General features: G+C 35.9%; 1 protein-coding gene across 5 annotated transcripts in view; it reads left to right on the top strand.

Moving 5' to 3' along the window:
* SEC24B (SEC24 homolog B, COPII coat complex component) overlaps positions 1-7469 on the top strand; it is a 45231-nt gene extending 37762 nt beyond the window's left edge. For all 5 annotated transcript variants that reach the window (XM_051618044.1, XM_051618040.1, XM_051618039.1 and 2 more), the window contains 5 exons: positions 1144-1281; positions 1821-1925; positions 2527-2619; positions 4286-4389; positions 5270-7469. In XM_051618044.1, coding sequence (XP_051474004.1) covers positions 1144-1281; positions 1821-1925; positions 2527-2619; positions 4286-4389; positions 5270-5384 — 555 coding nt within the window. In that variant the 3' untranslated portion in view covers positions 5385-7469. The remainder of the gene's footprint in view (positions 1-1143; positions 1282-1820; positions 1926-2526; positions 2620-4285; positions 4390-5269) is intronic.
* The last annotated feature ends 5325 nt before the right edge of the window (positions 7470-12794 follow it).

Raw genomic sequence — 12794 nt, 5'->3', positions numbered from 1 at the left:
AAAAGAGAACTTACTGCAGGGTTTAGTTCTCAATAAAGCTGATAGGTAAAAGATTTTCATGTCTGGCAGTTCTTTGTTTTCTTATCATGAAATCTTTTAAGTTTGGTAAGAAATGAAATAATGATAAATTATTTGCTTTGGCTTAGTGCCTGCTTCAGTCTCTAATATACTCATTAGGAGTCCTTCGGTATTTGCATAAGTAATGCAGTTAATGATGCTGAAAAAAACAGACCATTTATTATCAAGAGAATCCATGTAAATGACAGAATTAAGAGTGGCTGAGAAGTTGTTTAAGTTTTTTCAGCAATAAAAAAGCCTGGTATATAGAGAAACCAAAATGCTTGTGACAGCCAAGGAGGATTGATATACTTAGCTTTGCTGTAGAAATGAATATGAGTTTTGATAACAGGGTATTCTCCATTGAATCAGAATATGGTGTTGCTTCTAATAGTGATTGTTTACTGATTGCTTCTAAAGGACATCCAGTAGGAAAGAGTTAAAAAATATTTTTTCTCCTATGAGAGCCCAGTTTCTGCTATAAAAAAATTTGTCCTTTCCAAAGCTTTTGCATAACATTTAATTCCTACTAATATAAAATTAGAGTTAACGTTATTCACGGAAGTACTTTTTTTGAAGTCTGCTAGGGTCATATCTTCGTGTGATATCTTGCATTAATGAGTTTCATAGACCAATAACATCAAGAATAAAAATGAGAAATGCTGGCCCAATCACATAGAAATTTTACACAAGGGGGGGGAAATTTTTTATTCCCTTTATCAATATGTAGGGAAGGGAAATTAAAGGTATTGTATTCAAGTTGTATTTGATTAAGATGCTAATGAATCTCAGTAAGATACATTCCTTTACAAAGGAACAAAGGAACAAAGCTGCAGCAGGAACACCTAGGGCAGATCACACAGGAACTTCTCCAGGCTGGTGTTGAAAGTCTCCAGAGAAAGAGACTCCACAGCCTCTCTGGGCAGCCCGTTCCGGTGCTCTGTCACCCTCACTGTAAAGAAGTTTTGCCTCATGCTGAGGTGGAACTTTCTGTTACAGGGCACCACTGAAAAGATACTGGCCCATTCTTGACATCCACCCTTCAGATATTTATAGACATTAATAAGGTCCCCTGTTCACTTACAGAAAGCATTTAGAACAGGAACAAGTACACGCTTGGATGATCGCGTATATGCAATGTGCCAGATGAAGAGCCAGCCACTTGTTCATTTGATGAAAATGATACATCCCAACTTGTACAGAATAGACAAGTTGATTGATGAGGTAATGTATGAAGCTTGTTCTATGATATTTTCTATTAGTTTATTTTTCTAATGGAGGTGGGGAAGCAGCTGTAATCAGGGTTGGAGTTTTTTATAGTTTTTGTTTGGTTATATTGCTGGGAAGAAAGAGGGAAGTATTTTCTAATAATGTCGTTGCCAACAGCCAGATTGTTTAATTGGATCAGTCACAGTGCTCTGTGGACAAACCCATGGATCGATTCAGGCAACATGTTAAATCAAGGAACTTTGTTATTTGAATGCAGTAAAATGGTGAACACTTACAGGGAGTAGAATTTGATGTTTTTTCCTCTTGTAGCATTTCTAGTGAAGTTGAATGCAAGGGAAAAATCTATGGAGGTTGTTGGTAGAAAGTTTAAGTGTAAACACTAGGATTCTTTTGGAAGTTTGTTATCTATTGCATGAAAAGTATTACATACACAACATTTTTGCTAGATATTAACAGTATTTTTTTCCTGGTTAAGATAAAAAATAGCATTTTCTTTATATTCTAATATTGCTGAGTATTGTTTTTTGTTACAGACTACAATACATGTAAATGACAGAGTTGTTCCTCAGCCACCTCTTCAGAAGTTATCTGCAGAGAAGTTGACAAGAGAAGGAGCTTTTCTTATGGATTGTGGTTCAGTAAGTTGTTTTTTTTTAATAGAGCAATGTATGCTGAATTACTAAAGGCAGTCAACTCTCAACAACAACAGGGTAGTGAATTTGGCATTCCAGGTAACCTGGCAGTAACTTGTATTCATTTTGAACCTTGGATGAGTTCAAGGGCTGACTGTGAATGTCAAACTAGCTTCTGTCTCCAGATGTCTGAAATAATTGCTATGATGTGTTTTTGTAACTGATGCTTTACTATTACTTGAGATTGGGAAGTCAGTGTGCAGTAACTGGAGATAGTGGTCTGACTTAAAAATGTTAGATTTTTCACTTTAAGAGCTAACATGGGAAGTTAGTGCATCAACTGTTCCAATATAGATGTGTCCTGCATCCTCATTCTTTCAGTATTTTACATTTTTTTGCCATTGAATAATCTTATTTCAAATGCTATAAATGTATTAATAAATAAGTAAATGTACAAGTAACTACAGAGACATATGTATGAATTGCAGCAGGAGCTCTCAAGTGATGAAAGATATTACTGTAGTACTGTTCCAATTACCTCACCACTTACCTCTTTCTTTAAAATATATGCAAGGCCTTTACTAAAACAGATTCTGATCTCTTGCAGATTTTTTATATTTGGATTGGAAAAAACTGTGATAACAACTTCATAAAAGATGTCCTTGGATACCCAAACTATGCGTCAGTACCACAGAAAATGGTAAGCATTTTAATGAGCTGTGCTATCTAGTGCTTACATGTACAATCTATATTTAATGCATTTTTTCTGCATTTTCAATTTTTAATTAGGTAATTATGAATTAGGGTTTTGTTAATTGGGTACCTTCTAACCTTTTGCCAGCTTCTCAGGAGACAAGTAGAAGTTGACAGATGCTTACAAGGGGAGAATGTAAACGTGTAAATTCTGGCATTTGTGGAATGCCAAAAATTATTCTCTGACATTAATGTTTTTATTATTTTTATGGGAATACATGTGGACTTGTAAGGATGTGATTTTGTAGAATTAATACAAAACTTATATTTTCAGAGATGTTAATTGTTAAGATTAGAGTTATTTTATTGATGCCATGGTTTTCAGAAGCCTTGTGTTCTCCAAACCTCGTATAAGATAACAAGTCTATCGTATGATGTCCTAGGCCTGTAGGTAAAGGGTCAGAGTTAAGTTTTGTTCATCTTCCAAGCCCTGAGTAATTGTTAAAAAGAATTGCTCTCAGCTATTAGAACGTGAAAGACCCCTGCTGTTTTGGTTGAGGGGTTTTTGTTACAACCTGTACCTATAGTCTTGTGCGTGAAACAGAGCAGCAATTAAAGAGAAGAGCTCTTTTCAGTGGGTAGTGATTCCAGTATGCCAACTAGTTGCAGGTAAGAATGGACCCTTTTAAGACACTCTAGAAAAGTTCAGAATGGAATGGTTATATCCAGATAGTACAAAAAATGTATTTGTCATTGTAGAAACACACAGGAAGGTATTTCCTGCTTAAAAAGTTTGCTTAGTATGAAGGGGGAAACTAAGTGACGAGCAGTAATTGTAAGAACAGGTTCAGAGTGGTGAGTTTTAAGACTGCTATAAAATTGGACTGTTTGTTTAGAGTTTTGTATTTTGCTTGTATGAGCAATTTAAAACTGTCCCCTCTGACCAGTTGGTAGTAAGTATTTGCAGAGTTTTCAGGAAGAGCTTGGATAAAGGAAGGATTCAATGGTTATATAGCATTATAATGAAAATGAGAGGAAAAACCTAACATAACAGAAGTTGTTGTCTTTGCTTTAAAATTCTGCCTTTCATTCATTTATTACAAAGATAGCAATGGAATTACTTTTAAATCTGTAATCAACTATTTTATGTCATATTAATTGTCTTAAAAGGTTGTATCAGCCTAAGAGTTTGGTATATTTATCTTGGTGAATGGCTCAGTTTTTTTAATTCCATTTTTTTCAGCTCATTCCCCAACCAAACATTCCAGTATAATCTTTGCATTGAAATTTGCTTGTAATTCAGGTTTCACTTCTTCATGTTATTCATCTTTTTAGTGATATAAAATGCAACATGTAGGAACTTGATTGGCAGGGAAGATAAAGGCAGGAAAGCTGCAAAAGCAGCATTTTGAAAATAATAGTTTTGAAGTGAGCTTACTTTCTAAAACCTTTTGCACTTAAAAGGCAGTTAAATTAAAGATGTATGGCTTCCTACAGAGCAGATATTCCTGAATTTTTTTATTTTAAGCTGAAGAAAAAATGTGTATGTGTAATCCATGGTTGGTAGTTTCTTAATAGAGATTTTAGCTTGGGTCATGTTATTACTATCAGGATCTATTTTTTTTAAAGAGTTTTGATAGTAAAAGTTAATTACTTCTTCCAATTACCTTCAGACACAGCTTCCTGAGGTAGATGCACTTTCTTCAGAAAGGACACGATCTTTTATATCTTGGCTTAGAGACAGTAGACCTTTAAGTCCGGTGCTTCAAGTAATAAAGTAAGTATTTCTGTTAGATACTGAGTAATTATTAGCAACTTGTATTTATAATTTCTAATTGACACTGATGAAAACTGGAAATACCTGACCCAGAAGAAACTGAATTACATCCTCTTTTCAGTTGATACAATGCTGTTTCCTAAAATGTTTCAACTTCAGTTTACATTTGTCTTCTCTAGAGTATTTAGTTTACTGAGCCTGATGGGAGTTAATGTTTTAGAGAGTATGATGACTTTCTTACTTGGATAAATAATATTTAAATATATAAATACAAAGCTTTTCAACTGTTGGCATTGTGGCTGCTGCTCCTAGAATTGCAGGCAAGGCTGGGAGACCATAGTAAACAGCAGAGCTTTACTGCACACTGTATCTGTGTCCCAGCAACTTTTTTTGGGGCAGCAATTTTGGGTACTAGATCTTTGGCATGTTTACCTTCTCTGTTCTATTGCCAAATATTAGAAAAACTGGGGGGGGGTGGTTGAGATTACATGTAACCAAAGGTGTAAATTTTCCAGTTTTTTAATCTTTACCAAGATTTTATTTAACCCTTTCAGGGTCATTGCCACCAGCATGTATATTAACTTTTAAACTAAAATTATTTTTATGTTCCCTTTTTTGTGTTTCTACAAGGTATTTTAAATGCTGTTTAACATACTTTTCTGCCATTTTATACTTCTTTAAAATATGCTGTTCGATAGTTTATTGCAAACTTTAGGGTTTTTTTCCTAAACTTTGGATAATTTGCAATTGTAGTATCTTTGGATTGAATCTAGACTTCAAAGGGCAATAAGTAATTAATTAAACTTGATGTCTCTGCTTGAATTTGCAGTGGAATTTTTGCATAATGCTTGAACTAAAATACCTTCCTCTCTTCTTTCAGAGATGAGAATCCTGCCAAAACAGATTTTTTTCAGCATTTAATTGAGGATCGGACAGAAGCAGCTTTCTCATATTATGAATTCTTACTTAATATTCAACAGCAGATTTGTAAATGAACAAGAAATAAATAGAAGAAAAATCCCGACTTCAACAAGAAGCACGGGCCAAGAGAAGCGTATGGGAGGTTACAAAAGTGGATACTTGTTCTTCACAATATACAGTGACCAGCACTGTTTTTCAGAAGCTTTATGGCTAAAGAAGTATACATTTCCAAAAGAATTTTGCAGATTTACTTCAGTCTAAAAGTCCTAGGAGTGATGAAGCTGTTTCACTAGTAAACTTGAATTGGTTTATACACGTTTCCAGTTGTGCAGCAGTATGGTGCTCTGTTTATTGCAAGCTGGTGAATTTATGTAGCTATGTGGGATGATATTCTTAAAAAAAATGTAAAATTAGGTAAAGCCTTTTTTTCTTACATTTATTATAGTAGCCCTTCCAGATCTAAATTCTTAAGAGATGTCAAAGGGCAGTGCTCTATGTTGGTTGTTTATATGAATTTCTTTTTAAAAGGAATGATTCATATTTACTAATGACTTCAGCAAATTGCCGGTGAAAGTTGTAGAGTTTCAGTAAAGTACATCAATTGTAGAAATGAAATATATAATGTACATAAGTATTACGTTTGTAAAGAAAATGTAAAAAATGTAACTAAAAAAAGATTTAGCTCAGTGTGCGGAATTGTCGAGTGCTCAATGATTAATTGTTTTGTCCCAGGCTAGACAATGGAGTTGACAATTAAAACATTTAAAACATGCTTTAAAAAAAAAAAAGTATCCATGTAGAAAGAACACAGCAGTGTCTTCTATTAATTTTAGGTGAATTTATTTATGATTGGCTTACTAATTAAAAATATTTTGCTTTATCATGTGTTTTTATATTTATGCAAGTAAAATCTTTTTGCAACTAAACTGTTACTGAACTGAATATTGAAGAGAACATGTTTACCACTTGATTTCATAGATCTCTGGAAGGGAGGAGAAAACATTGCATAGTCTGAAATGAGCTGTTGATATAAAGTTCCTAAAATCTTTCTTACGTGTTATCCTGAAGAAAGCATATCTGTTAACCTTGTTTTCTGTTTTGTAAACTACTGTTGTCTTGGTCTGGTTTTCTGTAACGTGTTGTCTGCCATTTACTCTAAGGGGAATCACTCATGCTTGATATTTGATTTCTGCTGTGGTCTAAGGGAAAAAAAAAAAAGGGGGAGGGTGTAAAAATTAATTACCTTGTATCAATGAAAGTAAAGGCTTTAAAATGTCGAAATTCAAAATGTAATCACACTGTGCATCTTTCAGAAACTTTATTCTTGCTAATGTTTTGGTAACTCAATGGTTCAGGCTTTTTATAAGACTTATCCCAGATTTTTAAATCAGGTTTTTAAGTTGAGATGGTTTTGTTTTGGTTTTTTTAGAGGCATATTAGAAATTCATAAAGCACATTCACTCATACTTACTATTCTGAGCTTTGTTTATTTGTTTGGCTTAATGAAATGTGTCTACAATGAAGTAATTAAGTACAAAGAAAGTAAATGGTTATGAGTATGATCACATTTTATTTTAAAGTAGCCTTGATAATGCTAACATTGCATATTAACTGCCATATGCCCTGAATCAAATAGTCAAGAAAAAAAGTGCTTGCTATGGATTGCAAATGCTTTAAATTAAATTCTGCAAGTGGTGTTATTCTGCATGTTGGCACAAACTCATTGTTTGGATAAGATACTTTATGAGTTATATTTGTGTGTTGTCTTTCACTAGATGTGCTTAAGTTACCCCAAGATTACTTAGAAGAAGCTTTTCATCTAGTAAATTAATTTATCATGTAATAAATGTCTGAGGTGATGCTGAATGTTGTCCCTAAATCAGACCTCCAGGATTCAGTACATTTGTAGACTAATTTGCTTTGGGTGAAAGCTAAGTGCTGCTGAAGAGTGAGGCATCTTAAAAATCATTTGTAATTTCAAAGATGAAAAGAGCATGTTAGAATTTTAAATGCTAGCTGGTAGATGCTTCTGACTTGTGAGCTTGGTATTGAGTATCTGGGAACCTACTATGCCATGATTAATTGCAACGTATTATGTAAAACCATTACTTAAAGCTTTATTCTTCTGTGTTTTTTGTATATAAAAATTATGAAAAGTACCTCTTGAGAGCTATTTGTTCAGTAAAATTATTACACAGCACAGAGAATCTTAATTCTTTTTTACTAATAATAGAGCACATCTCTGTTCTGACTGATCTTTAGTTTAAATTTTAAAAAGACAGTCTCATAGAAGTATACTGAAATTTAAATATCTGAGGATTTAGTGTTTTGAAGAGTATCTGTGGGCATGGCAGGAGTACCTAAAGGACAGTTTTACTTAGGATGGTTTGGATCACACCACTGTACCAGAAGATGCACATGAGAGGATTAATCCCTACTGAGGGATGCACTATGAAGCTCAACAAGCTTTTTGCCCACTGAGTAATATTTTGAAGGAGAGATAAGGGGCATACTTTCCTGTATGTTTAAATAAAATTCTGAACTGCCCAAAGATGATCTGTGGCCATTTCAGGCACAGAACTCTTCCCAAAACTCCTTCAACAATTCATGCCTGTCTAATGGGAAATTTAAGATTTGCTGCAGAAAACGTTTCATGCTGAGATTTAGTGAACAGGTTTTGTTGGTACAGTTGTGTTGGGAATTTTAAAGGTAGGGTGGGCAGAGTGTAATGATTTATTGATGTATCTTTCTTTATTTATCAGTTCCTAGAATTAATAAGAAGCACATTTCTAGCAGGCTTGCATGCCTTTACTGAAGCTGACATTGTTATATTGAAATGCAGGAATCTGCAAAGTGTTGTTACTACCATTGCAAATAACTAGAATTTGAAGTCTCGAGAACATTTTGGGTTTTCTTGCAAGCTACTGATGATGCCTTTTCATGAAAAATCCAAAGGCATCCTATTGAAGTGTAGCAAGCAAATTCTCACATGATTAGCGCCATGTAAAAGAGATTATTACAAGAGCAGTGAAAATTCAAATAATCACATTATAGGAGCTTCTTCAATTTATGCTCCAATATTGAATTCTTACTGATTGCCACCTGCAGGCCCTTTGATGTCCTTTCCTTTACAACTTGGATAACTATAAAATACCTAATATTTCCCAGAATTTTTTTATTTTCCTCTGAGAGTCCTTAGTAAAAGTGATGGAGCTGCCTAATCCGGAATATTGATCATTCACGATATTTTAGTATTTGCAGATTTCTACAGAAGGTAAATAGAGGAGATGGTGGAACTCCTGAAAGTACTTCAGAAATGGTTTAAAAAATATTTGGAGAAGGAGAATGAGTTGTTAATCTTGTTTTTCATGCACTTCTTCACCTTTTTGATTTTCTGGTTTCTGTTTTCTTAAAGCTGCATACAGGAGTTGTATTTGAATTTTTAGATGCTAAGAGAATACCGTGCTAGTAGCATCAGCAAATACACATTTCCAACTACACCCTTATCCATGTTACATTAAAAGTGACAGTTTTAAAAAGATCAGGAGTGTTAGAAGGGAGTTTAGTTTGCTTAGCAAGTATAAGAACATTACTTGAGTTTACCAACATGAGTAGAAAGTTTGCTTGTGAGACACTGCGGCCTTGTGGGATTTTTGAGTGAAGTGTTCACTGGCACAAGAATCCTCAAGCATGAGGAAGAGTTAGTGATAACCAGTTTGGTAATCTGCTAGCCGTAGGAAATGTTATTCTTCTCATAAATTGTTTGAAGATACGCTTTAAAACTAACAAATTATTTTTGTGTTGGAACATCATTTAGGAAAAACTGTATTTTGTTAATAACTCTGTAAGTATGATGCTTCAAAAAATTCTACAGGCTGTAAATTCCAGCTTTTCTGAACACAAAATTTTAGTAAAAATTACTTGATGACCTAACACTGAAGCAAAAATAAAATGTGTAGCTATCAACTTATAGCTAAGGCATTATTTCTGCTTTTGTCTTTTTGATGGCTGAATACGCTGCCTTCACTATCCAAAGTAGAGCTTAGGGGAAGCCAGGAATAAAAGTAGAACTGAAACCACTAGTATGTGTGCTGGATGTCTCCATCCAACTTGCTGAGCATATGCATAGCTTCTGAAAGACTGGGGCCATGACTCTCTATCTAGGAGTTTGGCCATTTCTTATGATATGGCGGTATTTCTAAGTGCCTTATATTTTTATTAAAAATAAAAAGCCATTTGAATTTCCAAGCTCTCTCCTTTACCCCTTCCAAACTTACTTCTAATTGCCAAAAATACTTTGTTTACACAAAAGCATGATTTGCTCTTGGAGAGCAAGCCCAACATCTTTCAGCCTTCCAAGCATGTATTTTGAAAGTTTAAGTTCCTGGAAAAAGGAATGGAAGGTGCTTTTGCAACCATGACTCTCACATCTCTAGCGGTGCAGATGGGATGGATTGGTTCTGCAGGAGGAACGCAGCGCTTGAGAAAAGCAGCACACGAGGGGTCTGTCTGCTGCTGCTCCATCACTGTCAAACTGCAGCTAGATCATCGAGCGGCGTTGCTCATCCACCTGCTCTGCTAGCCTGTCTCCTTTAAGAGCAACTGGTATCGGATGGTCTGGGATGAAACATGAGAAATCCTTAGTGTGCAGGTTGTTCTACCTGGAGTTGCATCTCCAGCTTGCACGTTTAGAGATGAGTTTCATGTGTGGAAGCCTGTTGGCATTTTTGCTAATCAGAGTAAGTGCTTATTGTTGGCCTTAGAATGAATTATTTCTTCTAATGGAAAGTTTTTGCGGTCTAATGACCTGTGAAGAAAAATGCAATTTGTTCTTATTTCTGAAAGCTGCTGAATGCTCTGTAGCTTCCTGTGCTGGGGAGAACATGAGCTGCTAAACTACTCTGTACCTTTCTTTGATACACAGTTATCATGTCCTCTCCTTAATTTGCATGCTAAGGTTTTCAGTTTCTCAGTGTGTTTAAATTTCTTATGGTGTTCAGCTCTTTTCTTACACTGCCTGCTAAGGCTGTACTTGAGATAGGGTGCCTGGTACTATGCAAGGTATCACAAAAGGTGTTGCATGTAGTGATTTACATAAAGGTAGGTATCACCAGCCTTTTCCCTTTTCTACTTTTTTTCATCCCAATTTCTTGTTACAGTGAACTTTGTTAACAATAATACTTGGTTGTTTAAATAACTATGTTATAAAAAATAAGTTCTGTTATATGGCTTCCGGGAGAAGTTTAAAAAAGAAAACCTGTCAAGTATCTTTCCTCCTCCATGGCAAACAACTAGAAGTAACAAAAATCTTGTAGAAAGTCTGCATGCTGTGGAAAAGGTTTAGGCAGGACTACATGACTTACTGAAGCAAGAGTTAGGACTTCTAGGAATGTCCTTTGGTTTTAGCATGTGAATTTTCCATTAATCAAATGAAAAAACAGCTTAGAAGCCAGCCTTTTCTTTAGCAAGTTGTCTTGCTCCTGGCAGTCTTTCTTCCTTAGTTTAGAACAGCAACAGGACAGACATGATATCACCTTTAAAAGGATGGACAATTGTTCTCCAGACAAAGAATATTACCACAAAACCCCTGTACAAATATGTTATACGGAATACTTGAATGGAGTATAATGTCTTGGAAAGTGAGTGGGGTTGGAGTGGATGCTCAGGTCCATTAATATTTACATAACATGGGATGTCAGAATTTCTAGAACAAATATGATTGTCACTCAGACTTTGTTCTCAGCTGTGGTGTTAATTTGTAATGACTAATGTGACATGATTTAACAAAAAATCTGTGTATCTTGGTGTTCATGGCATCCTCTGGTATAATTAATGTTTATGCTTGTTTGAGGAGTCATTTTTATTGCCATTTGCAGTTTTTGGACTGTGAAGTATTTCTTCATTTCAGTTCCACTCCTTCACCTTGATTCCACTGTCTCTTCCATGTATTTGAGTGACGTGTCAAGCTGTGCGTAGCTATTACTAACTGTTACTAGCACTGAGTGCTTAAGGAGAAGTTTCAGTGAGGACCCCTGAGCACACAAATTGCACTGTGCTGTGTTCTGAACAGTCGCTGCTTCCTGATGACATTAAATTTACATGTCTCACATTTTAAGCTGTGAGTCATTCAAAGCTGTAGTGCAGGTCATTAAGACTGCCTGAGTGAAAAAAAATGTTCATGTAAATACTGGGTTTCCAAACTCTTTTTGATAGTGCAGGTGCCAAGCTAAAGACGTAAGCCCTGCGTCTGTGGCAGACTGATGCAAAAGGAGCCAGAGCCTGAAACCAGGTGAAGCTCTTGCCTGATGCAGGTATCAAGGGAAGAGAGAACAGCTGAACTTTTCTATCATGTTACTGCTGCTCTTTGATGACAGATTATCCTGCCTTGAACAGGAGCTGGGCCTGGAACAGCTCCAGAAGTAGATCTACACCCATATTTTTCCAGTGTGTTGGTTGTGTATTTCTGCTTGGAGCTGTGGCTCCAGTGCCAGCTTAAGCTGATTTCTCTGTGCAATGGTGCCAAAAGGGGAATCCGTACCCTGTCCCCACATGCTCCTCCTGGCTCCCATGTGTCAGGAGCAATGGTTGTTTGACTGCGTGTCCTGAGATGCTAATATTTATGACTGGACAGGCAAATAAACTCTCAGCAAATATTCAAAATACACCTGTGGCATTCATGTTGCCCTATATGAACCATTTATTTTGTTTCAGCTGCTTGTTCCTGCGAGGTTGTGAGTGCTCAGCACCTTGGGGGATGGGGAATATAAACTTAATTGTATCCCCCAGAAAAGATCTTAGTGACAGGGACCTAGAACTAGGAGGTCTCAGGGACTCTGCACTCCCCTGTGTTTGTAAGGAAGGTTCTTTACTGAAGAGGTGTGCTAGTGTTGGTGCTGGCTGCACAAAGGCCTAATGGGCTGCTAAAATTGTACTGGAAACGTGAAACTAAAAACAAATACACTCCTTCTGTAACTAGAACAAATTGAACATTGAACTTGTGGCTTCTAATATCAATTAATGTCAAACAACAATCTTTGCCATAGATGCTATTCTAAGTGAATTCCTAGTGAGATGACCTGTGTTACCATGTTGAGGTCAATTTAAATGTCAAGCTACAGCCTTTCCCTCTTGGGACAGTTCTTTCTTCATCTGAACCTTTTTGGGAGGTAGGCTCTGAGCCACGTTCTGTCTGCGGGTTTCCTGCCCAGTGCGAGCCACGTTTGTGTGTGCATTTCCCACCTGAATAATAGCTTACTGCTTAGCCATGATAGTTTTTGGAGACTTTGATTCTTGTCCAGTGATCGTATATGTGAGTCCTATAATAAGTTCCTAAATGCAATAATTTTTGCTTACAGTGCATCAAGGATCAATTTCTAAGCAAGAAAAAGCATACAAGAAAGTCTAAACAAATGAGATACAGTAAAAAGTCTCAGAAGAGAGAGGAAAAAAACAACTACTGGATGATGCAGCCTTCCTAAAATCGC

The sequence above is a fragment of the Apus apus genome, chromosome 4 (assembly GCF_020740795.1).
Source record: "Apus apus isolate bApuApu2 chromosome 4, bApuApu2.pri.cur, whole genome shotgun sequence".
NCBI lineage: Eukaryota > Metazoa > Chordata > Aves > Apodiformes > Apodidae > Apus > Apus apus.
The sequence above is the reverse complement of the archived record's forward strand: the minus strand, read 5'-3'. Positions and strand labels throughout refer to the sequence as shown.